At 54.2% G+C, this 25,385-nt stretch overlaps 7 protein-coding genes across 7 annotated transcripts; 4 read left to right on the forward strand and 3 right to left on the reverse strand.

The window, feature by feature from the left end:
- Positions 1–2,922: 2,922 nt before the first annotated feature.
- B0T26DRAFT_635002 (uncharacterized protein) lies at positions 2,923–4,565 on the reverse strand (the record flags this gene model as incomplete). The annotated part of the gene is made up of 3 exons (XM_060436681.1): positions 2,923–4,148; positions 4,202–4,247; positions 4,473–4,565. The coding sequence occupies 3 exons, from the start codon at positions 4,563–4,565 to the stop codon at positions 2,923–2,925; spliced, it is 1,365 nt and encodes a 454-aa protein (XP_060302425.1).
- Positions 4,566–4,671: 106 nt separating this feature from the next.
- B0T26DRAFT_684793 (RTA1 like protein-domain-containing protein) lies at positions 4,672–6,162 on the forward strand. Its single transcript, XM_060440853.1, has 2 exons — positions 4,672–5,174; positions 5,248–6,162. Exons 1-2 carry the CDS (start codon positions 4,981–4,983, stop codon positions 5,996–5,998), a joined length of 945 nt encoding a protein of 314 aa, XP_060302426.1. The 5' UTR covers positions 4,672–4,980; the 3' UTR covers positions 5,999–6,162.
- Positions 6,163–9,898: 3,736 nt separating this feature from the next.
- B0T26DRAFT_684797 (uncharacterized protein) lies at positions 9,899–11,058 on the reverse strand. The gene is made up of 3 exons (XM_060440854.1): positions 10,631–11,058; positions 10,481–10,555; positions 9,899–10,401 (listed from the first exon to the last, which is right to left on the reverse strand). Exons 1-3 carry the CDS (start codon positions 10,790–10,792, stop codon positions 10,243–10,245), a joined length of 396 nt encoding a protein of 131 aa, XP_060302427.1. The 5' UTR covers positions 10,793–11,058; the 3' UTR covers positions 9,899–10,242.
- Positions 11,059–11,984: 926 nt separating this feature from the next.
- On the forward strand, positions 11,985–13,277 carry B0T26DRAFT_669954 (uncharacterized protein; the record flags this gene model as incomplete). The annotated part of the gene is made up of 5 exons (XM_060439126.1): positions 11,985–12,454; positions 12,527–12,638; positions 12,731–12,770; positions 12,843–12,984; positions 13,061–13,277. The coding sequence occupies 5 exons, from the start codon at positions 11,985–11,987 to the stop codon at positions 13,275–13,277; spliced, it is 981 nt and encodes a 326-aa protein (XP_060302428.1).
- Positions 13,278–16,354: 3,077 nt separating this feature from the next.
- B0T26DRAFT_745587 (uncharacterized protein) lies at positions 16,355–17,503 on the forward strand (the record flags this gene model as incomplete). Its single annotated transcript, XM_060444580.1, has 3 exons — positions 16,355–16,558; positions 16,604–16,768; positions 16,841–17,503. 3 exons carry the CDS (start codon positions 16,355–16,357, stop codon positions 17,501–17,503), a joined length of 1,032 nt encoding a protein of 343 aa, XP_060302429.1.
- A 2,751-nt stretch (positions 17,504–20,254) lies between these two features.
- B0T26DRAFT_745588 (uncharacterized protein) lies at positions 20,255–22,548 on the forward strand (the record flags this gene model as incomplete). The annotated part of the gene is made up of 3 exons (XM_060444581.1): positions 20,255–20,305; positions 21,469–21,757; positions 21,995–22,548. 3 exons carry the CDS (start codon positions 20,255–20,257, stop codon positions 22,546–22,548), a joined length of 894 nt encoding a protein of 297 aa, XP_060302430.1.
- Positions 22,549–23,428: 880 nt separating this feature from the next.
- B0T26DRAFT_26488 (uncharacterized protein) lies at positions 23,429–24,898 on the reverse strand. The gene has a single exon (XM_060434068.1). The coding sequence runs from the start codon at positions 24,712–24,714 to the stop codon at positions 23,602–23,604; it is 1,113 nt and encodes a 370-aa protein (XP_060302431.1). The 5' UTR covers positions 24,715–24,898; the 3' UTR covers positions 23,429–23,601.
- Between the last annotated feature and the right edge of the window lie 487 nt (positions 24,899–25,385).

Here is a 25,385-nt window from a genome sequence, read left to right on the forward strand (position 1 = left end):
TAGCGGAGTAGTACATCGCGGGCCTGTCGATAGGCAAAACTATCCCAACCGCCATCGCCGGATGAAAAAAAATTCTGGAGCTCGGTAGGTATCTTCTCAACTACCTCCTTACCTAGCCCAACGTTGATCGCTGATATGCCAAGACTAGCTAGACGAAACATCTCGTCCTGAATAATGCTGCTCTTAAAATACGTAAGAAACGTCAGCAGCAAGTCAGGCCGAAGACGTGAGTGCTCCTTCGAGATCTTCTCGAATGTGGTGTCCCATACGGTCCATACTGTCTTTTCCGTCGGTCGCAGCCCCCGAAAATCGTTCGTCTGTAGGAGCTCGTCGCGGTGTCTGTCGTAATCTGCCAGATATTGTCGCAGAGCTTGTTCGGTCGAGGAGTTTTCGGCGATATAGGCTCCTGCAAGATCGATGGCAAGCGCTAGGTATCCGAGCTTTTCCGCCACCCTGTTGCAGCTTTCTTGGATCCCCTCAGAAGCCGACTCTGCGTCGAGCCGCAGATGTTGGAAAAGAAGTCCCGCTGCCTCTAATGAAGACATAGAGCCAACTTGAACCTGTTCGCAACCCCCAGAGACCAGCTTCACACTCCAGCAGTCTTGGCTGGTGGTGATGATACTTCCCCGCCTCCCCTTTGGCATGACCTTTTGGATCCCCCAACTGACATCGTCAGCATTATCGACAATCACCAGGCACTCGTCGTCCGTCTCTGTTCTATCACGAAGCCATCGGAGTACCGCCTGGACCGTTGCGTCCGTATGGACCGATCCCTGTTTCTCAATGTGCTCCACCGGAAGCCCTAGCTCCGCAGCACATCTTTGGAAGCTGGATCTTACCGCTTCTTCGTCCGTTGCCTCAATCCAAAGAATCGGGCTGTATTGATCTCTGTGCTTCTCGGCGTAATCTAGCGCCAGCTGGGACTTGCCGGTACCACCTAGTCCGTAAAGAGCGACCGCGTACGGAACGCTTGCTGTCTCGTGCCGTAGCTTCAGCTTTCGCTCGAGTTCCGTCGACAGCTCGACTCGCTCCGTATATGTATGTGCTGTCTCAAGCGGGACGGCGTAGTAATGCTTCACCGGCCGGGCGGAGGATCTCGTTACTTCAACAAGCTTCGAAAGTATTATCTGATAACTTTCGCTTTTCGACCCAAACTTATTAAGCCCGTAATGGTCGACGGACAGGCCAATGTTTCGGACGTTTTGGCCTTCATATGTGGCGGACTGCTCACGGACGTACTAGATCTATTATTAGCGCGCTCTATCCAGGCTAACGCTGACGTGCTACTTACAAGTCGCTGCCACTGAATAAACCACAACCGGAGAATTCGCGTCGGCCGCTTCTCGAAAAAGTTAAAAACACGTAAGTCATCTCGGGCAATCGCCATAAACTCCTTATGCAGATCATGCAACGAAATAGAATCGTATTCCAAGTTGGCTAGGAGGAACGGGTTCGACCCAAGCGGCTGGAGAGCTTGTGCCGCTAGCCAGCCCCATGGGCCAAAACTGGTCCCACAATGCGGTGTGCCTAGGAACAAGATCGCCTTGGTGTGCTCAGCGATGTGGCCAAAGTCTCGACTCGCGTGGGCTTGAACAAGTGCCTATTACAATTAGTATACGCCGTTATCCAGAGTAGTTTGTCGGCTTACCCGTTTGACAACCAGACCGCCAAAGCTGTATGCCACGAAGATCAAGTTCCGGCTTCGCTCCTAGGGCCGGAGCGCGTCAGCAATACTCTAAAGCCAAGCCCAATCTTCAGTGCTCACCGTCTCGGACACACGGATCCCCCCATTAATATGCTCAAGGAGTTCATTCCCGAGGTTTGTTAACCGTGTGTACACCGCATCCCTCTTCCAGTATGAGTCGTAATTGTAAAAGAACATGCGAAAATCGGTGCTGGCCGCCGGAAGGATATCGCCGGGGAGAAAGTCGCTGACCCAGTTCACGAACCACTCGCCGTCCGTCGTCGCTTCTTCGGGCGTATTGGCCGCCGTCGCATGTTTCGCCGCCCGCCACGTCGTGTCGGGGTTGGACCCTAGGCCGTGGACGAAGACAATACTGTCCTAGTTAGAAATTCATCGTTACAGTGGTAGCCGGGATTGTACCTACTCTAATCCGTCTGCCCGCACCGGTGAACTGTTTTCGCTGCCTCAGGCAGACATGCATGGTGTCACGTAGAATGGGTGCTCCAAAAGACCACACACGGCATGGTTCCGAGATTTAGCCATACCAACGGGCTCACCGCCTAATGCAGGAAAAACCACTGCAAGGCACGCGCATTCTGTGACGTAGAACGGGTGCTCCAAAAAACTACACACGGCATGGTGCTGAGGTTTAGTTATACTGCTGGGCTCACTGCCTGATACAGGAAAAACATTGCAAGGCACGCGCTTTCCGCGCCTGCAACACACACAGAAGGAGCACTATTAACACATTACCTGCATTTTCCATTGACTTCGCTGTACGCAACAGGATGTGGTAGGTGCTAGGAACGGCGGTCGGCTTTGACTGCCTATGGCAGCAGACGAAAGTAAGCATTGCATTTATACCGATGTTTGGGGATGCCTTAGAAACCGTGAGCAGTAGGAGTGGGAGTGGTTGTGCCCTCATAGGCCCGTGATACTGCGACGAGGGAAGGCCAGGCGGACACCGCAATGAGGGGGAAGGCGGTTAGAAGTAGGCCAAGGATGGCGATATGTAGGCCACGCCGGCCGCGTGCATTTGCAGAGTGTCTTATTGGCAGAAGTACGGCCCGGAACCGGGGTGGAGGAGAGGGAAGGAGGAAGTCGAAAATAACCAAGCAGGGGAGGATGCGGTGTATTTATCAAGACATGGTGACTTTAACAGTGAAGTGGCCGGTACCTAGGCTTGTTGGTCGTGGCACAAGATGGTAGCCCGAGCGCGGAACCTGATTGACTGGCCATCAGAAAACGGCAGTCCCAACCACGGCACTCTTTTCGGGAACGACCTGCTCCATAGGCCACCGCATCCAGTTCCTGTGCTCATCTTCGATGAGAAAGTCATCGACCGCCTCAATGATATGCTGCCTCCAACTCTCGACGTACCACGCCCCCGGAATGGTCTCTGCGTTTAGCAGCACAGCATAATGTGCTAGCACCAGTATAGCACACGGCTCCCGCCTCCTCACGCTCGACACGAACGCTCGGTCCATGCGGTAGAGCCACCCGAAAATGAACTGATTCTCGGACGGCCCATCATAAGTTATCTCGCCGTCAGAGCCTTGACGTCCGTACGTCGCCGCATAGATCCCAATGAGGCCGTCAAGCGCGTGGAGAGATATGGACTTCTTGGTAGGTTCTGCCTCCGGTCGCTCCGGAAGGGCAGACGGCGCCCCGACTTGCTGGTCTTCCCCGCGCCAGCCAACCCTCGCAATATACGCCCTCAACCCATCCAGTGCCGCCTCCCAGTCCAGCCGGGGGAAGCCATCACGCACGTATATAGGATCTTCCAACAGTCTCCTCGGTGAGCCCCCGTTCAGTGGCGCCATAGACCCGGTGAAGAGCACGTCCGGGCTGAAAGTTTCGTGCATGAGCCGCACGCCGTAGACGAATGGCATCCACGGGCTATTACTGTCGCTACCGACCGGGTCCCGAGCGTCGTTGGCTGTACCAACCAGTAGGTCTTTGGAACTCGTCGGCCCGGCCGCGAATGTACAGTAGCTTGTCAGCACGGCACCGAGGTACAGGGCCCCGCAGTTTTCGGGACTAGCCCGGGTGAGCTGTGCTGAGAACCCGGACAGCCCGACCGTGAGATGCTGCTGCGCGAGGGACAAGTACTCCCCGCGGCTTCTACGGCGGCACGGTTGGGCGGATGCGCATCCTTCGCCCGGACTGCTCACGTACCTGGCCAGATAGGCGAGGTGGAATGCGGCCAAGGCAAAGATGAGGTGCAGCACAAAGTTGTGGCTCAGACCGATGTGTGGCGCGTTGCGCTTCCAGAACTCGAGCATGTGGGAGCCCGGGCCTGCCAAGGTCTCAGCCGTGGTGGTGAGAAAGTGAAGAAGCAGCTCGACATTGTTGACATCTAGGGGCGGCGCCGGGTCGACCTCTACGGTCTGGGGATTGCGTGTAGGCATGGTAGGCGTGGTACCGGAAAGCGGGGATGCCGTACCTGTTGGGGAGCCTGCGGCTGAGCAGGCGGTTGGAGAGTGCACCGCAGCATGACCTAGACGTCAGGAGCACTCACCTGCCCAGACCTTCCGAGGCCGGCCCCGACCACGGCGAGGGACTGGAGCTGTTCCCTGCACGAGGTGGGAGGTTTCCGGGACGAGATTGCAGGGAAGACTAAAGTTGACGCAGTTGCTGCATGGTTTCTTCTCATCACACTGGAAGCGGTTATGATCGGATCCGTAAAATAAGCAACGCAATGGTACAGAAGGCAAATGGGCATGAACAAGCAAGGGGGACGTAAAACGCCCAGGTGGCTTGTGGAGGATGAGATAGTCCTACCGACCTTGACTTTACGGCGTTTGCAGGTGCTGCAGCCAGTCCGAGATTTGCGGTGCGGTCGGATGGACTGCTTGCTCGCCAATGACGCGGACGCCATTCTCAGTAGGGGAGACAAGTTGAAACGGGGGTGGTTTATTTTTCGCATTCAGATGCGAAAAGAAAAGAAAAAGGAATTGGCGAAGATTGAATTGGCCCGCATGACTCGAGTTTCAGGGCCCCATGGTGGGGACCCGCCCTAGAAGCGAAAAATCGCATTTTTCGGAATTCTAGTCATGTAGTGGGTCGACGCTACTTGCACCGCACTAATTAACACCAAGACGACCTCTATTTGCTTCACTTGTATTTCTAGAATTTGAATTCCCCCATTCCAGCAAATTTCCTACCATATCGACTCCTGCATTACCCCCTTCGACTCGCCACAGCCAGCAACGTCGTTGTACATCGAGACCTAGCACTGAGGGAGGTTAAGCATAGGCCTTCACATCTTGCAGAATCCGTACACACTGACCAATATGGTTCTCAACGATGGCCCGCCGTTCGGTCCCGTGATTGATGGCACCATGGTGGTCGTATTCTGGGAATATCGGCCGAGCAACGTCGCCGCATACCTCTTTCTCGCCTTATTCGCGCTAGCGACGCTCGGACACGTCGTCTACCTCGCCTGGCTCCGGGCATGGACATATATCCCATTTATTCTCGGAGGGATCTGTGAATACCCGGCTTGCATTCTCTCTATCACTCTCACACCAGACACTGACCACCCATCTTTTCTAAACAACAGGTCTAATCTTCGGCTACTTAGAGCGCGCCCGAGCTCACTCTGATCCCACGGACCTCGACCCCTGGCTCCTGCAAAGCATGCTCCTGCTCGTGGCGCCGCCCCTTCTCGCTGCAACCGTATATATGACGCTTGGATGCGTCGCCGCCGCGCTGCTCGAAGGGGTAGAGTTCCGGTCTGGTCGTGGGCGCGACTCCCGCGGCTGTTGTAGCCGGTGCTGCTATGCGTGCTGCTGCACCTGCTCGCCGACCAAGGGCTTCGTGGTCGCCGACGTGGTCGCTATCTTCACTCAGCTGATTGGCACTGTGCTGCCCGCGAGCGGCACGCCCGAGGCCCAGCGCCTGAGCAAAATTATCGTGCTGGTCGGCCTGCTCGTGCAGCTGCTGGCCCTGGTTGTGTTTATCGTCCTCTGCGCACGCCTTCACGCGCGCCTGCGTCACAATCCCTCCAAGTCCAAGGCTATGCTGGCTGACCCTGGTGTTAACTGGCTGGGTCACTTTGTCGTGCTCGAGGTCGCCGCCGTGATGCTCGTTGTCCGGAGTGTGGTGCGCGGGGCGGAGTACTTGGGGGGTACGGACGGTTTCGTGGCGACCCACGAGGTGTTTGTCTATGTTTTTGACGCGGTGCCCATGTTGGTTGTGATGCTTAGCTCTATGTTATTGCACCCGTCACGACTCGTCAGGGAGATCGCGAAGCTGGAACGCAAGGAGATGGGCGAATTTACGGAGCTGAGGGGAGCATCGCTTAGATAATTCAACATCGAACTTGTACAGGACACGGCACGGCGTCACTAGACCTAATTATTCCTTACTGCTTACTGTTATGCCACAAAGATCTCGAGTATCGATCTAGCTGTCTATCATGATTGTAGTGACGAAGGAAGGTCTTGTTAATCTAGGCAGAAGACAGCCGAGGCGATATGTTGAGTTCAGCAACTGTCGCATTTTCGCAGCCGAGCGCACATACCATCCTAAATTCCTAACGGGACGTGAGTGCGAATATTTCCGACAGCAAGATACGGCCCCGAAACACTGGCTCAAGCCTTTGGGCAACAGTGAAAGAGAGCGGGTCCAGAGGTGACACAGAGACATAAAAGGAGCCTGTCGCATGTGAGCTGCTCGACACTGAGGCTATAAGCCTTTGCGGGGCGTGGACGTACTAATCTGTTATGGCCGTGTCTAATAAAATGGACAAAGGGCGCTACTCCTCGAGCCCCTTGGCAGCAACTCGCCCGCGTAGACGTACAGTTGGTCATGCATCGACGATTTAGGGTTAACTAAATGGGGTTTCGGCGACGGTATTCAAAAAGGTGGAGCGGTGGTACAACTGTTGACCCAGGGGCCATCAATCTGTTCGACTCTTTTCACGGGGAAAACGATAATAAAAAACCGCTGAGAGAAGGGAGCCCCCCAAACCCGCGGATGTAGATGCCGACTCCGTTGTCCGTTTGCAGCGGTCACGCATCGTTGGCCGTGTGCAATTTTAGGGGGGGTTCCAGGGGAGAAAAAGAAAATAAAAAAATGAAATAGGAAAGATGAGAAATGAGAAGGAAAGGCAAGGTGGAAGAAGAATATAAAACCAATCCAATCACTAACCAACCACCCACGAATTCAGGTTATCCGGCATAGTACAAACCACTCGACTATTAGGGTCGTCTGTCTATAAGGGAGCACGGGCTCCACAGAATGCTAGGGTTGGTAATTATGAAGATAGAACAAAGGGCAAGCTCCTATCGCACGGGTAATACAGTCAAATCGGAATGCCACTCAAAATGTATGAGTGCAGCGAATGTGTATTGCTTGCTTGAAGAACCCAGCAAGAACTATCTAAGACCGTGGCTACGGTCGTCGTATATATCTATCTAGGGCGGGCCAATCAGGTCGTTGCTCCGTTGCTCCCTGGCGGAGCTACAGAGCAACCCCGTAGAGCCAACCAAACCGTTGCTCCGTACCCCACCGCACAGAGCAAATGCGGGTCCCTGCCCCGCATGCCTGTCTCGTCATCCCTATTGGCCGGCCCCACTTTCAGAGCTATGACTAACCCAGAATAGGCGTAGTTCATCACACGGCATTTCAACGAAGAGGCCTAGAAGGCATTACTCCTTCTAGAAGCCGAATTTACGTATAACAATAGTAACTATACAACTATTAGTATGAGCCCATTAGAGGCCTTATATAGCTACCACTTCTAGATAGCGGATTATATACCCTTAGCGCAACTAAAGATCCAATGGGTCTATGAACTGTTACGATCCTGGTTCAAAGGTGCAGAGGCGTTGCCCGCCCGCTGCGGATTGGCTGGAACGGCACTTAGGGTGGGGCTCTCGCTAAGAGAAGGTGCATCCAATTAGGGAGTTCTCAGTGGGGCCATTGCCAAGGTGCACTGAGCATGTAAGGCAGGAACTCTGATTGGTTGCTCATAGTTCTATATAGGAGCTGGCAGCACGCTCTCTCTGGAGAACGGTTCTGCAGCTATCAATGCATCTGGTTAAGCATACATTGGTTGTGTGTTGAAAGCCTGTCTTTCGCAATTTGTGCACGATACTCCTTGTCTCCTGTCATCTCTTACCTGCCGTCCAGACCCCCACAATCCTAGGCCGGGCCTAGCTCCGTAGACCTGTTGTCCATATTGTAACATGAACGGCTAAGCAAGCTAACCCAAGTATGGGAGAAAATGTACTACTATTGGCAGAAGGCTATAGACTCGTAGAAGAAGTACTAAGACGCTTGGCACTAGTAGATTGAATTCAAACTAGGAGAGACTGTCAGGCTCTCAATGCAGAATTTCCGATTTAAGGCTGGAAGAAAGCTGGCACCGAGATTTATCCTAGTCAAAGTGATGGAAAGGATTAGCAGCTAGGTGTCACACGCGGAACGCCCTGGCACCTGGAACAACACCGCGGCTTATCACCCCGCGGCTCATCACACCGCGGCTCATCAGAATGCCCTCGGCACTCTGAACGGCACCGCGGCTCAGCAAGATGCGCCTCGGCACTCTGAACTGCTCCACGGCTCATCAGATGCGCCCTGGCACCTTGAATGCGCCGCAACCCATTGAACGTCGATGATTCCGGGAAATAGCTTATCAAGGTTCAGACATACAACCTTCACCTATGCCAATTGAGCAGGATCAGGCCACCATGGCAGGGAAGGTTTCGCAGCAAGGTTATCATTCGGAATGACAGGAACATCGATCCTCAAAGGGCCTCTGTATTCAGATAGACACATCTGGCTAACGATTGAGAAGGGTAAGGACCTTCGAAGCCATAGTTAATTATTGTGTTGAGAATAGACTTTTTCAGCACCCACAGGGCCACATCCTGTTCCAAGCCGCACCCACAGCGCCTGTGGTTGCCCCTTGCCACACTAGGCCTACCGAGTCCACTTACTAGCCAAATACACAGTCTTACACGATATCTTCCCCATCTCCCTATTGGAAAAGTAGTCAAAAGCCGAGGGCCAGAAAGTACTGCAACTGCTAGAGCTAGTAGATGGAGAGGAAGAGTGGGAAGTAGAGGATATTGTGGAATATAAGGATATGGGAAAAGAAAGGAGATTTTTGGTCAAATAAGCAGGCCGGCCAGCAGAGTACAGTACCTGGGAACCCAGCGAAGGAAATAGGACGACTAAAAGGGGCAACCGTGCTGTATAGAGAAGGATCGACGGGGACGTCGACCTACGGAGGGGGAGATAGTTGTAAGGAAAGAGCACCCCAACCCACACACTCCCTGTCTTACGCGCACACCTATGCGCGCCTACCACCTGCCACCAGCTGGCAGCGCCGCCTGCACTGTGGCTCCACGCTTCCACAGTATACACGGGACTTGGTCCCCCAACTATATATATAAGCAGCAGCCCTCGCCTACCTTCCTTTACGAGGGCCAGGTTGAAGTCTTACACCATTGCCAGTCATTGCTCACCCTTCTTATTGCTTCCATTGTGACCACCTTGATCCGGCGTACCTGCCCTTCCTTTACATCTACCTATTAGTAATAATACTTATATTTTCCATCGTCTTCAGTATGTAGTTCTTTTTAATGCTCCCTCTTCGGCATATTATTAACGCCTCTTCTAGTGGTAAGCTAATACTTATTAAATACGCTACCTTGGCTCCTATAATATCACTGTCAAAGCTGAGGGGGGGTACGGGTATTTGAAACTTAACTAAATATAACGTTAAGCGTATATAGAAGAGTCTAACGGGCAAATAAAGCAGGGCAAATAAAGTAGGAGATCGCTCTTGAAGTCAGCGCATCGACTACAAGCTTCTCTAAACATTTGCCTGAATTGCCTCTAACTATTGCTGCTGTCAGATGGAATGGCCTATAAGGTGCTGGAATCTGCGATGCCTAATCTTCGCCACTGGACCGTCATGTAATTGCCACATAAGGAAGTATAAGAGAGGGTCTTTTGTGGAAAGACTGGAACAGGAGAATAGAAGCAATTCACTCTGGTGCACATAATCCTAAAAGTGTTGTTGCAGTCTGACAGCTGCTGTGTTGCTGGCGATCTAACAAGCGCCCAGTTGAATCAATTCCTAATTTTCAATTTCTGTCCGGTCTAGTACAAATTGGGATGGGTTTTTTTTTTGGGGGGGGGGGGGGGGGGGGGGGGGGGCCACCCAAATCCCGGACGGGGTGTACTTAGCGAGCCGGATCCTGCCGCGCAAATTTGCGAGAAACTCATAGTTGAGCTGTAATAGCTCGGGTTCATACACAATGTGAATTTTGACGCGGAGATAAGTGGCCCAGGAATAAGGGGTTTTTTTACAGGTGTCCAAAAGATGATATACCCCTAACCTATTGTAACCCAGTGTTAACCCAGTGTCCTCCTTCTTTATTTCTTTACCGACCATCTTATATAAAGTGGCTGGCTTGCCCTATCTGATCTAACGGATGGGCGTTCTTTTTCCCCTTTTCCTAGCTTTTCGGAAAAAATCTCTACTCTTTCGCAATAATCAAAGATTTCAGGCCGTACGCCTTTCCTCGAGATATCGACTACGTGACATGTCTTCTTTGTACCTTCGCGGCGACGGTGTGGACGAGGTTGACGTAGGGCCCCTCGGCTGCCTGCAGGGCCTGGAACTCGGGGTCCTGGTTGACCCGGGTGAGCTCGGCAAAGCTGCGGAAGTAGAACTCGACCGTGATGTCGTGGTCCTGTTGACATAGGGGGTTACTGTCAGCAAGCGCGGACGTGGACGGGTTCGGTTGTGGAAATGGAGACTCCGGAACGCACGTCGATCACCCAGCCGCGCTTGTTGCGCCGGTTCATGCCGTCGAGTGCCTCGCGGAACGGTGCTGGCGTGTAGACCTATGCGTAGCGAGACAATGCTGCTGCGTGAGTAGGACTTCTACGGGGAAGGCTGAGGCTAATACTCGCCACAACCATTTGATATATCTCAATGCCGTTCCTGGCATGGATGCTAGCGACCTTGGAGAGGTACTCGCGCGAGAACTTCTCTCCTTCCTCCAGCGGCGTTTCCTTCTTGGTGTAGATCTGGAGCGTGAGACGCAGCAGGCGGCCGGGCGAGGTTGCGGAGGCTGACATGGTTGGCAAGGGGCGGTTTACATGGAACGGGATTCGAGGCTAGGTCAAGGTTAGTGAATGTCAAAGGGTACTGTGTATCTCCTGTCTTCTTTCCATTAAAGAGATCCCAATATGTAATATAAATAACGTCTCTATGTCAACGTCGAGCCGAGGCTCGCCGGACTTAGCGGCGTTAGCAGCAGTTCATCCGTCGTCGAGACGGGATTGAGACTATAAACACCGATGGCCGCTGCCCTCGGCGTACCTCTCTTCCTCGAATACGGAGCCATTGCTCAGTTGCTGTGTGATTTCATCGGGGTATTGGTCAGCAATATCGGATTCGGTGCGCCATGTTCCCGACCAGCGGCGCGAGACCTAACCGACGTTGCACTGACACTCCAGTCTGGGGTCATCTTGGGCCATAAAGACGTGCCTCTTTGGTCTAGTGTCGAGCAAGGAATACGGCTGGGTGACTGGCATCGGCGAATCGGGGGCCAGCGTGTCCGTCGGGGCAGGACAACCTGCGAGTCAAGGTGTCGAGCTGTGTCTACATGCTTGTAACGACTGCTTAGCCAGTGTCTAGGATGACACAGCCATGTGGAAAGTGATGTCGAGATGTCAAACAGATTTTCATCAAAACGAAGGAAATTCTCCATTCGGTTCTTTATCCTCGCGAGACATGAGCCTGTGGTCATGCGACCACCCGTTTCTGCTCCCGGATTTCTCGCAACATCTATCTAATTCTCGTCTACATGTGCAGTAGCCCGTAGACAAACAATTCTATCGTTGAACTTTGTGGAGGAAAAGTCCAGCATGTTGACCAGCCTGCTTCAACGCAAGGGGAGCGGGGTGCTGCCTTCATCGCTGATGCGTGAAGCGTCCTGTTAGGCTATGGGAATGGGCTTGCTGACTGACCCAGAAGAGATTGACAAATCACAAGACGGACCTAGTCAATTGGGACGGGAGATCTTCATATTGACGTCGAAAGCAGGGGTAGGTCGGCATCATGAATCATTCACTGCAGACAGTCTTCGTGACGCAAGGAATGGGCACTTTGGATACAATGCAACCAAACGGGCACCGAAGGCACAAGCCGAACTGATCACGTTCAAAAATAGCTGGCTGCCGTGAAAAGAAGGTCCAACTTCTTTCCTACGCTTGCATTAGATCCGTCTGCCGCCATCGTATCGTCTTACTGCCCCAGATGGCAATAATGTCTCGCAATATCTGCCTCACGGCGGTTGAAGGCCAGACAGGCTTCCTCGTTGCCGAGCTGCTCATGAAGGAGTCCAAGTTCTCGTCCCAGGTCGACAGCCTGACGGGCCTGACCATGAACCCGTCGGCGCCCAAGATCAAGGAGCTCGAGTCGCTTGGCGTCAACGTCGTCACCCACAAGCCGGGCCGCGAGCGGGCCGTCATCACGACGCTCAAGCAGACGGGCTGCGATACCATCTGCCTGATTCCACCCACACGCCTCGACAAGTGCGAGATCACGCTCGAGCTGGTGCACGCGGCTAAGAAGGCCGGCGTGCCTAGCGTGCTACTCATTAGCTCCGCCGGCTGCGACTACGCGGACCCGGTGCGGCAGCCCCGCCTGCGCCAGTTCATCGACATTGAGACGGCCATGCTGTCGACTAAGGGCGACACGGGCACTGCTACGGGGCACTCGGTCTGCATCATCCGGTGCGCGATTTGCTGTTGCCGAAAAAAGGGAGGCATAAAAAAACAGAGCTAACGAGACCACCTCGGCCAAAGCGCCGGCTTCTACGCCGAGAACCTGCTGCTGTACTCGGAGCAGGCCAAGGTCGAGAGCGTGCTGCCACTACCCATCGGCGAGTCCAACAAGTTTGCGCCCGTCGCCCTCGGTGTGCGTGCCCGCCGCCAATTGTTCTGGCCCTTCGAACAGTCCTGGCTGGACACAGCAACCCATCTGCTAACACGCGTGTCCTGCAAATCTAGAACGTCCCGCACCTTGCGGCTCACGTTCTCGCCGGCAAGGGTAAGCACGGATTCGACGACAGGCACCGCGGCTAGATGATGGTCATGACAGGTAATACGCTTTGAATACCAGACCGAACAAGACGGAAAAGGAAATTCGCTGACCGCAGCTCCGTGCCTGTCTACCTAGGCCCGTTGCTGTACGCAGGCGACGAGCTCCCCGAGGCAGCGAGCAAAGCGATTGGCGCGACGCTCGACTTTGAGAACATCCCCATGTCCGTCTCATTCCATATTTTCAATGCGCGCTTGCCCACAAGAGACGCACCCGTCTGACGGAGCATACGTAACTAGATCCGAGGCGAAGCGCATCCTGTCGGTGCAGTCCGAGAGCGACAAGTTGGAGCAGGAGTACATCCTCGACTATTACAGCCTGGTGCGCGAGGGCAAGACCAACTACGTGGCGACGACGGCTTTCCAGTTCGTCACGGGCGTCCAGGCCACCGAGCCCGACGAATTCTTCAAGCTGTACGCCGCCGAGCTGCGCCCCCGGAAGAAGGTCAAGGCATAGACAAAGAAATGGATGGTGATGTGGTGTGATGGGAGATTTGGAGAGAGAAGGGTTGGTTATCTGCGTGGTTGAGATATAACTATTGCGGAATATTGGAATTCACGCATGCTGACCATGTGAGTCAAGGTGTTCAACGACTTTGTTGTGGGTGTGGGAAAGAATTTGGAGTGACTCAGAGCATAGCTGAACCGGTTTGCTCGTTGACAGCCCCCGGCGTGACTGGTTGCACCGGCAGTTTTTATCGGCAGTCTTACCGGATAGGCAGGGAGCAATCTTCTTGTACCTAGTTGGCTTTGTATGAATTAGACTTGTGCTTGGTGCACTAGAGTTGAGGTTCGACGATATCGCAGTGGTTGCATTTGCCTACAGATGTTGTGGTCTGGACTATCTAGGGCCCAGACTTCCAGTGGCCCAATGACACCAAGGGAAACGCAATTGGCAGGCCTTGAACCAGAAATCATCCAGCCACTCCAACTAGCGCAAGATTCGTGGTGGGAAACAAAGAGACAGACAAGCTCGCCATGGGCGGCCGACTTTGAAACGCAGCCAGATCAACACGAGCAGATGCCTAGTCTGGGAACGAATATCTTGTGACTGTGACGTGTGCCTAATAGCATAGCCTCTAAAGCTTTAATGCGGAGTAGCAGGCAGCAGGATCAACAATCCACCCGCGTGCATTGCAGTAGCTTCTTGGAAGGACAACGCACAAGAGGCACGACATCGATTCTCGAACCGAAACAGGATATAGGCCCATTGGTGGGCAAGGGGAAGAAGAATCAATGGTGGGCCTACAAATCATGCAGATATCTGGCCGCCATGGCTAATTAATTACCTGACGAATGACTGGCCAAGTTCGTCAAAGTATTTAATCAAGAGCCGTTGTTTGCAACTCTGCATCGCAGTAGTCCGCCGCTGCCCGTCATCGGCACCGGGCCGGATGCGGTGCCACAATTGAAATAGTCGTGCAGCGTTGATGGCGCGATGCCCGAGTCAGGTCATGCATCATTCGATTCACTTTGAAGTGGCCACGTTCCTCTACAGCGTCGGTGTCGGCATGGCTGCGTGTCGAATCTCCGCGGTGTGGCAATTGGACCCGGGGAAAGAGATAAAGATGCCGTATTGTTGTTTGTTTCGATGCAAAACTGGCGTCCGATTGTAACCCGGCTAGGTGAAACAGCATTTGGGTTGAGGCTGGTCGCAGACGCCGTCTCACCCTCGGAAGTGTGGTCCGGTGCTTGCGGTGAGACGGGCACAGCTATCACCAAGGCTGCTGCCATGCGTATCCGAGAGCCTTAGGCGTAAATGTGTCTTGGCACGATGTTTGTTGAGTGTGTCTTGCTCGCCCGTGCGACGTGGCGGTTATCAACACTGCACAATGACTGAGCTAGGTGCGTCTGTGTCGCTGTCCGAGTCGCTTGCTAAGCCATGCGACAGCTTCCGGCAGGCTTTGTCCAAAGTTCGTGATCTTGCCTGCCGTGTCCTAGAGTAGAGCCATTCGTGGCGACTTGGGACAGATTCAGGCACCGGTGTCGGATTGTCCAGAGACCACGTCGACGCTTCCCGATATCTAGAACGAATTAAGATGGTTCTGGTCTAGAAGACGTAGACGAGGCTTCTAATCTGGGGCCGGGGTTTCCAACGCCGACGACACAGTGAAACACGCGGTTGGCTCGTATGTGCGACCAGGCACCAAAATAAACTCTGCCTTACCCGACTAGGCAATCTGCGTCGTGTTCTTCTCTGCGATCGGTGTCGAAAACCGACAGCAGTGATTCAATCCAGTAGCCTGGTGTCGCGCGTCTGTTCCTGGGGACATTTTTAGCTACCTGGCCCAAGACCTGGCCGCTCATGTTCCAGCCTGCCCTGGACCTACTGGCGGCTCCGACGAGCTGGGAGAAACAACGGAGTCCACTGTCCGCCCACACGGTGGGCCTATTCAGGCCGGTGCCGTTCTGTCGGATTCCTAAGGCAGGCTAGAGGCCGTTCCTGTGAGGCGCTGGGGCCAATCCCGGAGGCAACGGTAGGGATTTGTGAAGCCGAAAAACACGGGGGCCAATCCGGGAAACATAGCCACCGTGTTATCGGTTTGGAGTTCGTCACCATAGCCGCCAGGCGGCCTCTGTCCATCGGCCAGCGAGGAGGGGGACCCGACCAGAGTCCTGACAGCGGGTAGTTTTAGTGGCTGTGCACTGTTAATGCCTCCGCTCTGTGTCCGTCGCCTCTGCACCCCGAGGCCTCTAATTCCACGCTGCAGCCTGCGCGTCTTATGACGGACAGTGCGCTTAGTGTCCTCATGACCATTCTCACACTGTCCAATCTGGTGCACCTTCCACGTCAAGCTTTGCGGGGTTCGGCCGCACTCGCACAGTGGAGACAATAGTACAAAGTGCGGGCTGTCTCTTGTTCGTCAATCCTTGCAATCCTTGCACGGTGCGCAATGCGCTTAGCCCAGCTTGGTTTCGGTCTATTTCACCTTTCGTTCTGCCTGCCCCGTCCGCGCGTCCTCATTTGTGGGTGAGGCTGCGGAGTGGATCCCCCTCCCCAGATTTGTGCCGCTTGGCCCTGTTGGGGATTTTGGAGCCCTCCCCGATGAGCCATCGCCGGGAGAGGCACCCGGCCGGCGTGTCAAATGAGGCACTGGCGTCCCCGTCGTCCTAGCCCCCAGGCAGATGCAGTGAAACTTTGCTGCGCATCCGACAGACCGCTGCCCATGTGCTCTGGTGGAACTATATAGAGACCTTGGGCACCCACAGACTCAGATGCCTGGACTGTCTGACAGAAGCGACGATCACTTCAAACATCACGTTGCATTCATTGTATTTGTCGCCACCTCGCATCCCAGAGTGACGATCAAGTGGAGTGCCTGCTGCCTGGCTTCCTGCCTTATACATCCATTAGCTTGAGTGTGTATAAGAGCAGACTACACCTTTGCGCATATCACCAGCTTCACATCACCAACTTCGAGTCAACAACCGACACAGCAACACAGTGTCATCACCCAAGACAGACCCAATCTTCAAGGTCCACACTCTTCAACCCCAACTATCACTTACGGTATCATCCGTTCACACTCCACAATGCCTCACAATTACAAGGTCGCCCACGTCCGATTCGACCCCGTTCCGGAGGTCCATAAGATCCACAAGGACCAAGCCCCCCGCCCCCAGCAGCCCAAGGTGCCCGACTTCCGGTTCTGCATCGAGCTGGGGCTGGTAGTCCGCAGCCGCACGTACAAGCACGCGAGCAGCGCGGGCGTCGAGGAGGAGATCAGCGCGCGGCTGGTCAAGTCGGGAATCGCCAACCACGTGGCCGGCACCAAGGCCTAGAGCCAGACAGAGTGGACCGTGGCCAAGGACCTGGCCATCCCATCGCATCCGCGCGACCATAAGTTCGGCGTCAAGCTCGTGTCACCCTTCTGGCGCTTCTCGCGCCACGACACGTGGATGCTGCATTTGCGCGGCGTGCTGCAGACGCTACACCACAGCTTCGAGGTCACGGCCACGCACTAGTGCAGCACTAGCATTCACGTCGTGCCCGCGTGCGGCTTCTGGCGCCTGTCGCAGGCCAAGGCCCTCGCCAAGAGCGCCGTCTACTTTGAGCGCTGCTTCGACGCGCTGGTGCCCCCTTACCGCCGCCGCTCCGTGTGGGCCAAGAGCAACCGCCACAACGCGCACATGGGCCGGCTGTCGACGACCGAGTGCTTCGAGAGCATCGTGGCGCAGAAGTCGTTCGCGCAGCTGGGCGCGTGCATGAACTGGTGCGCGGCGGACTCGGCCACGGGCGCGGCGCTGGGCCGCACGGCCGACTTTGCGCACTCGGGCTTCCGGTGGAACCTAGCGTCACTAGTGAGCGAGGGCGACGGGTTCGGCAGCGTCGAGTTCCGGCAGCCGGGGGCGTCGACGACGGCGTCGGACGCCATCGCGTGGGTCATGATGGTGGTGTGCTTCGCACGGTTGAGCTGCACGTATGGCGACTCGCTCAAGCCGCGCGACCCGGCCCGCCTCGCCAGCCTCGGCGAGTGGCTGCTGTACGAGGCCGACTGCTCGGGCGCGCCCCACAAGACCCTGCTCCGCAACATGTTCGACGTCGCCCAGCCCGTCAAGGGCCGCGAGGCCGGCCTTGATGCCGGCGCCATCACCTTCGACGAGGACCAGCGCCTGCGCTTCAAGGAGAAGGAGCGCAACATTGCCTTGGAGAAGTACCGCAAGCTGGTCAAGCACCTGTGAGGGAACCAACTTGACTTTCCGGCAATACGTTGTTTGTTTTTGTTTGTGTTTGTTCGTTTTTGGGTTTGGGTTTGTTCTTTGCATTATTACTCTCAGGCCCCACGGCAAATACCCAGGACTTCCCGCCGTGGGAAGGCGTAATTGGGCTGGCACATCATGGTTGGCCAAAAAGGATGACACGGTCAGGAGTTTGGGGCTGGATATGCACTGGAAAAGCGCCCGACAAGGGGGCTTGCATGGGTCCGGCTGTTATTGGTTTTGGGCCAAGGAAGGCTTCAGCAATGGTGCTGGCATACGGAATTGGATTTCTGTAGTTAAACATGACAGAATAATACCTCTGGTTTTCTCTGCTTTGGCTTTGCTTTGTTCTTTCACGTGACTTGCAGGTTGGCTTAATCTGTTTTTCCCGATCGTAACTGGCGATTGTCTTACTGGCTAACTTGGGTTTGATCTAGATGGCGCAGTGGTAGTGAACATATGAGCCCTAAGGCTCGGCTACGAGAGACAAATGAGCTACATGACGCACTCCTATTAAAAATATTGGAACAATCACCCTACTGACCACTGGTCTGTTGAGAGGCTTGGTGCAGGTGCAAAATGCACCACAGTCCTCTGGTGCATTCTCATTTCCCCCCTGTTCCATGGTCACGTGTGCAATGGTACAAACTTCAGAAGTAGGATTTAAGGAGCTTCGAGAACTATAGTCTTCAAGGACCCCAACTCGGCGAGGGCCAATCATGTGCGTTATGCTCGATTTGGAAACAGCGACAGTTGTGATTCAACCGTTTTTGTGTGTGTATAGCGATGACTTCCTGTTGGTCACTGGCGGCAAAGAGGGTGGTTCGGGGATAAGGCTGATTATCTGTGAGATGCTATGATGAAGTGGTCGCAGTGCGAACATTCTAGCGCTTATTCCCAGCGGACAAGTCGTGTTCTTGGTTAGCGCGGACGAATGAGGGCGCTTGGGGTGGTTGTTGTGCCGTGATGGCTGCGGCGTCGTGAGCTTCGTTGCTGCTTGGGCGAGGGATGTGGCTGCTGAGGTTCTATGAGGTGTGCCTCGAACTGTGGTGCGAGGTTACACCTGAGAGCGAAGTCAAACTAGAAGCCTCTTGCCAGCTGCGTACGTAAGGTGTATTGACAAATATGAAAGAGCGAACACACCCAATGTTACACACCATGTCGTTGGCGACATCTGTGCCTCTCAACTACAGTGATTGAAGTTTGAACCACTGCCCCAGAGGGACTGGAAGTCAGAAGAAGCTAGCCCAACGAGGCCGCCTAGACAGGCTGTGTTGGTGGTGGGGGGGCCAGAACAGCGTCCTGGGATGCAGATCGGCGGCGGGCCTCGCACGGGTTTCGGTCCCGCTTCAGCTCGGCCGCCCCTTCCTCCGCCCTGGGACCGTCGTTCCCGTCTTGCGAAAAGTCGGATCCGTGCCCAGCGCCCCACGCGTCGCGCACGCACTGCCGTTGCAGCGGATGGAACCTTGGAGCCCTATTTCGCCCTGGTTACCCGGAAATCTCATAGGGCATCACGCGCAGAGGGTGAAGTTGCCCTTCATTTGGTGGCCTCAGGTTCGCCACAGCGAGAAATCCTGCCAAGAATCCTTCGACGTTTATTTCTGGTCGCGAGTCCTCGGGTCCTCCCGCCATCTTCCGCCCCCAGGCAGGAAAAATACGAAAAAGAGAAAAAAAAAACCCTTGCATCGGCGTACGGGCCACCTAGCTTAGTAGCTAGGTTCTAAGCGCCTTTCTCGACTTTAGGCATGTTTAAACGGCGCCCTGTACGGTGCCTGGGCCAAAAGTCTTTACACACTTGCCTGAGCTGCCGTACGTAAGGACAGTGCCTGCGACCGTGGCGTCTTATTGATACTGTCCATCTTGCTCGCTAAAATAATAACGCGATAGGGAGTACATCACTAAGGTTTAGCGATATGACCGCTAAAATATAGCAAGGGGCACCTAAAAGCTTTAGCAGCTAGCCAGTTTTTCAATCACTGTCCTTACATACGAGGGTACGTGCAAGTGTGTAAAGACTTTTAGTCACAGGCTCCGTATGTACAGTACTATGCTTATCTTCCAGGAGCCTTTTTTGTTGCAGCTTTAGGGGCCCTGACACCCTTCGACAAAGAATCAGGTGCAGCTAGCATCACGCACCCGCAGATACCCGCCGCCTAGGGCTAGACGTCGGCCTGCCCACAATGGCGTGCAGTGGCGTGCAGCCGTATATGTATGCCGTACTACCTATCTACGAATACGTACATGGCAACTTTGTTTGAGCAGTCTATTGTCGGACCCTCGTTTGGCACAAGATTCCGAGCCCACCCTCATCCTGCCTCCTCCACGACCAAATGCCATGGTGGTTGCACACAGCTCAAAACAACCATGTCGCGCCGCCAGACCGCAGCATCCCAAGCACTTGCGCTAACCAGGATTTGAAGGATGCGGCGAGTCAAGGAGTCGGTGTTCACGGCGAGAGGGGATGCGAAGGATTTATCTTAACGACCTCTCCCCGGCAATCTCGTCTTGTTTTGCTTTCCCCGGATCCCCTTCTCTGATAAATCAGCACTTAATCAGGCCAAGCGCGACAGCTTCCGTCTTTCGTCCTTTGTCAGACGTTTATGCATCTCAACGGGATCCAAGTACCGTGAACTGATTGTTAGCTTTATTTGCTCCTTGCAGTACAGCATTCCTTGCTCTTGTCTGAACCATCACCTCCACCAACCCGGTCGAATAACTCGGCATTCCCCAGACATGGGCAGCGTATCCAACTCTCTACCCACGCTGGCAAACTTCTCCCTGAATGTTTGTTGGCGTGGTACTTGCGAAAGAAAAGAAAATAATAAATGAACCGGCCAAGAAGGGTCTTTAATAAGGTATCTAGAGAAAGAATAGACCTCTAGGATTACAAACTAGGGATTCAAATAGCTATTACCTCCCTTAACGGAGACCCTCTATGGCGAGTCGTAAGATACCAAGGCCACTTGGGTCTTGGAAAGTACCACGCCAACAAACATTCGGGGATTGGATTGTACAGAACTATACACGTGTAGAGGCTTTATCTATCTATACTTGATTGCTATTATCGCTGATAGCTCAAACCTTGAGAAGAAATGAAGAAAATCGATAATCGCTGACATGCGCTCCATCCCCGTCAAAGCAATCCCAGACAGAGTCCCATCCCACAGAGCATATCAATCTCGCCGGTTCTTGAGCTCTCCCAAAGCTCGCTCCCACGCCTCTCTTGCAAACTCGCTCCCCCCAATTTTCGGATCGACTGCCAGTTTCTCTGCCCTTTTCTTCCCGAACACGAGGATGCTAAGGACTAAACCGCAAACAGACGGCAGGTTCCTCTAGTTACCTTTCATTTCGGAGCCTCGACAATTCCAAATTGGCATCAGCTCTTCCTTCGAACCTTTGAATGGCGCCCTGCGCAAAATTGCGTCCCGAGTCAGCCGCAGAACATCTCTGCGCGGCTTGTCGCTGCCCAACGCAGTATCCAAGCATATCGTAATGAACTCGTGCGTCTTGACGCCTTCTCCAAGGGGGGGCTCGGCATCGTCAGAAGATGGTGCGACACTGATAGTGTCTTCGCTGATAGTCTCTTCACTGATAGAGTCTTCCTGCCCCCTTTCCCTTATTCCCTCATTCCCGCGTGTATCTTCTCCCGCGCGTTCCTTACCACTTTCCACAGATTTGCCCTTGCCTTTTCCGACGACGAGAGGCTCCCGAGCAGCAGGACGAAGTGCGCTAGAACCAGCAACGTTATGTATTCTTCGAGTTCTGGATCCGGTATTGTGGCCAACATTAGGACTGTTCTTGGCTTTGGCTCTAGGGTTTGCACCGGGGGTAGAACTGCCGCCGCCAGCACCATTGGCTCCTAAATTAGGATCAGAACTAGAATTGGTAGCAGCAGGGTCGTCATCATCGCCGGAACCACCTTCGGAGCTAGTCTCATCATCAGCTAGATCAGCTCGATCGCCGGGACCAGCTCCACCAGGATCATCTCCATCGCCGGAACCAGCTCCATCGCCGGCACCACCTCCATCGCCGGGGTCGGCTTCGGAACTAGGAACAGCTCCATCGCTGGGACGAGCTCCATCGCCTGCATCAGCTCTAGAACTAGCCTCATTCTCACAGGGACCGTCTTCGGAACTAGGACCAGCATCGTAACCCACGTCGGCATCAGTTCCAAACTCATCAAGACCACCAACGGCAGCAGAATTGGCACCGGTGGCAAGATGAGCTCCAGAGCTGGTACTTGTTTTGGTCCCGGATTCGACTTCGGTATTATAAATTTCCTTGACAATCGAGCACACTTCGGCGGTATTATCAAGGCCGGATTTAAACCCAAGGCGGAAAACAAGCCAGGTGAGAGCAGTAAAGGAATCATTGACATTCAGTCTCAAACGACAGAAACCAATATCAGGGCTGCAGCCAACTTTCGTCACAGGCACGGTTTCAGTGTCCGAAATGACTGAGCTAACGGAACAGCGTTCCTCAACAGAACAGCGTGTATCACCAGGGCGGCCTTCAGCGCCTGGAGCAATTCCGCCGTTGAGATGAGTTGCGCCGCTCGAACTTACTCCGGTGCTAGAATTAACTTCGGTACCAGAGACATGAGCTGGGCCGGCGCTGGTGTCGGCGCCAATGTCGATGGCAGAATCGCTATCATCGAAATCGACGCCATCGTCGGATTCATCGTCGGCATCGGAGCTAGATCCGACCCCAGCGCCCGTATCAGGACTAGGGTGGAGAGTAGCGCCATCAAGTTCAATTGCCACCGGGTTGTCGGTATTGTCACCGCCAGTGGAATCATCATGACAACTAGGGTTATAGACGAAAGGGTCACCGAGCTGGGAGTCGTTTGGTATTCCACCGAGTATTTGACGTGGCTGGCCAACTTGAATCGATCGATGAAGAGCTTGACTGGCTCTGCGAACATCACCAGCCTGAGTGATTCGAACAACGAAAAACATCCGGCGAGCTGTGTTGTCAGAAATAGGATGACCAGCTATCTGAAAAACCCGACGTATTTCATTTTCTGAGGGGAATCGGGGTAAGCAAAGTCCACGAGCTTGTAAAGCCGTAGCAACTCTACGGGCATCATCAAGTGTGTGAATATGAGAAACTTGACTCAACACGTGACGAAGAAAATTGTGGTAGGTTTGATGAAGTTGCCTTTGCCGATGAATTTGACGAGCTTGAAGCTGTGATCGAGGAGCATTGTCACCTCGAAGAGCTGAAACAGATGGGTGTCGAGGAGCCCCGGAAGATTGGTCAGCTTGGCTAGCTTGACCGGCTTGACCGGCTTGGCTATTCTGGGCTGCTTCAAGACGAGTCCAGAGAGGCTGAAGTGCTTCACCAGATTGATGGGCCGAAGCAACCTGGCCAGCTTGACCAGCCTCACCAGCTTGACCAGCCTCAGGAGCCTCAGGGGCTCCAGGAGCTTCAGGAGTTTGATACGACCCACCAGAGGCCATGGCTGGATCAGAAGGTCGAGAGTGGCTGCTGTGCGGTGGTGGGGGAGTGCTGCGATCGTACATTCTATTAGTTCCGTCTACCTCAACACGCCAGACTTTTTCACCAAAGAAATTGGGCTCCCATTGCTCGGGCGGTCCTTGTATATCGTTGCGAAAGAAATTACGAAAGAGATTGGTGTATTGTCGGAGCCCATTGTTGCGACTGAGACCACCACCACGACTGTTACCAAACAGATCCTCTCGATTGGGATGTCCTTCCGTGTCTCCATAACTGGAATGACGACGGCCCGGATTAGGGGTGTCAAATTCCTTGGGAGGCTGTTGTATATTGTCGGAACGCGAATGGCCTCGACCTCGACCGTCAGGATAAGGGGTGTCGAATTCCTCGGGAGGCCGTTGTATATTGTCGGGACGCCAATGACCTTGACCTCGACCGCGACCCTGAACGGGCTCAGGCTGCTCTCGTGCTTCTTGCCTAGGCCGAGGCTCTCGTTCTCGTGTCGACTTTGACCTCCAGGTGGGAGTTGCAAAGCGAATGACGTTTTCTTGAATTGGACCCCTGTGCTTGATCGCAGACCTGATTTCCTTTCTGGTCATGGCCTGGGTCTCGGCTGGATGCTATCCGAGGTCGTTTCTGTTATTGATGCGGTTAAACTGTATATTGGGCTCCGGGTGCTCCTCGGTCGTCTTGATTTCCAGAATACTCTCGACCAAGTCTTTGCCTGACAGATATGCATTCATGGGCTCTGCGAGGTATGGAGAGACATCCATGACGAGTACGGTATCGGTATCGGCCAGTTCGATAAGCTCCATTGCTAGGGGCCCGGTCCAGCACAGGCGCTGGCCGAGATATGCCAGCATGGCGCGGAAGCTGTGGCGTGCTGGGAGCGACTCCTTCCGGGAGCTGGCGAACTTGGAATCGATTCGGTACGCAGCGTCTGGACGGCGCCAGGAATGCGACTTGATCATCATGCCCCTGTTGAATATGCCCTGCACGTTCTGTAGTTGGCCTTCAACCGCTCCCTGGACGAGCAGCTGGCTGAGAGGACCCTCTCGTCTGAACGCATTTTCGATCCAAGGTGTAGTCAGCCTCTCTAGGTCCGCCTGCGAGTAGACCACCAAGATCTCGTTGCCGCGCGTGCGGAGGGGCTGCCTGACAAAGGCGGGAAATAATTCCGGGCTGTCATGGCTGAAGCTCAGCAGCTCGGCATTGTTCGAGATGACGCGCCAACGTGGTTGATCGAAGTTGGTAAGAGCGCGGATGGTGTTGGCAGCCGTGATCTTGTCCATTATTAGGCTCAGGGATGTGAGGGCGGGGATGGTCATCGAGACACCGATGTCGTGGTAGAGGTAGGACCTCGTGGCTAGAATAGCGACCTCGTCCTGGGTTGGGATCATGACTTGAATGTCTAGTCGTTGTGCGAGGGCGAGGACTTGGATGTGCCAGTGCCTATTTTCCGCATGGGGGGGAAGAGGGTGGATCTTGACACGTTTCATGAAGCGTAAAAGACCCTTCCCCGGGGGGCAGATGGCGTGAACTTTGTGGCCCTTCTTTAGGAGAATAGCAGCGATTTGCCGAGCTGTGGTACTGGTGCCGTCCGTTAACAGGATCCTCAGTCCCGGCCGCGGCTGGTCTTGGTCCTGGTTCTGATTTCTGTGGCCAATTCGGAAAACCTCGCGGCATTTCTCCCAGAAAGCCTTCAGGGAGGCTTTGGCGCGTGCCTCGGCCATGACGAGCGTCGATGAACGAGTGGCTGTTTTCGTATCCAAGGAATGAAGATGCCGATAACATAAGGTAGCGATGCAAAGGTCTAGAATGGATGGATGTAGACGGGCGTGAAGGTTTGGACAGGCTCGAGAAAGACAAGACGGCTAGGTAGCCATCGTGCTCGTGGAGTCAAGCACTCGGAGTCAAGCACGACCTAGACGGACAAGCCGTACCTTCCTCGTCTGTCTCTCTGTCCTCATGTTTGTCTCCCTTCAGTTCGATCCCGTTCCTTGCGCGCCTTCCCCTTCCCGAGGCTGTCACCAAGGCTCCTTCCACCTACCTAGTCATCGGTTGCCTGCAACGGCCTACAGGGTGTAGACCTTGTAAGGCTCATTTACTATGTGGAATCCTGAGCGTACGTGTGGACATTTGGCGCATTTCTGCGATTGGTGTTACTTTACAGTCTAGTCCCTGATGTTTGTTGGTGTGGTACCCTTGGGTACCGTTCTTATGGAGAATAAGTATTATGTATATATAGTAAATAAATCAGCGAGGAAAAGCTTTTGATACATATTTCTCAAGAAGAGATAGGGCTTTGGGATTCTATGGGATTCTGTAATGGGGCTATTACCTCCCTTGGCAAAGAAGCCTTTAGGGCGAGCCGTAAAGACATTGAGGCCTCAGAAGTCTTAGA

The sequence above is a fragment of the Lasiosphaeria miniovina genome (genome assembly GCF_030549165.1).
Source record: "Lasiosphaeria miniovina strain SMH2392-1A chromosome Unknown B0T26scaffold_1, whole genome shotgun sequence".
Taxonomy (NCBI): Eukaryota; Fungi; Ascomycota; class Sordariomycetes; order Sordariales; family Lasiosphaeriaceae; genus Lasiosphaeria; species Lasiosphaeria miniovina.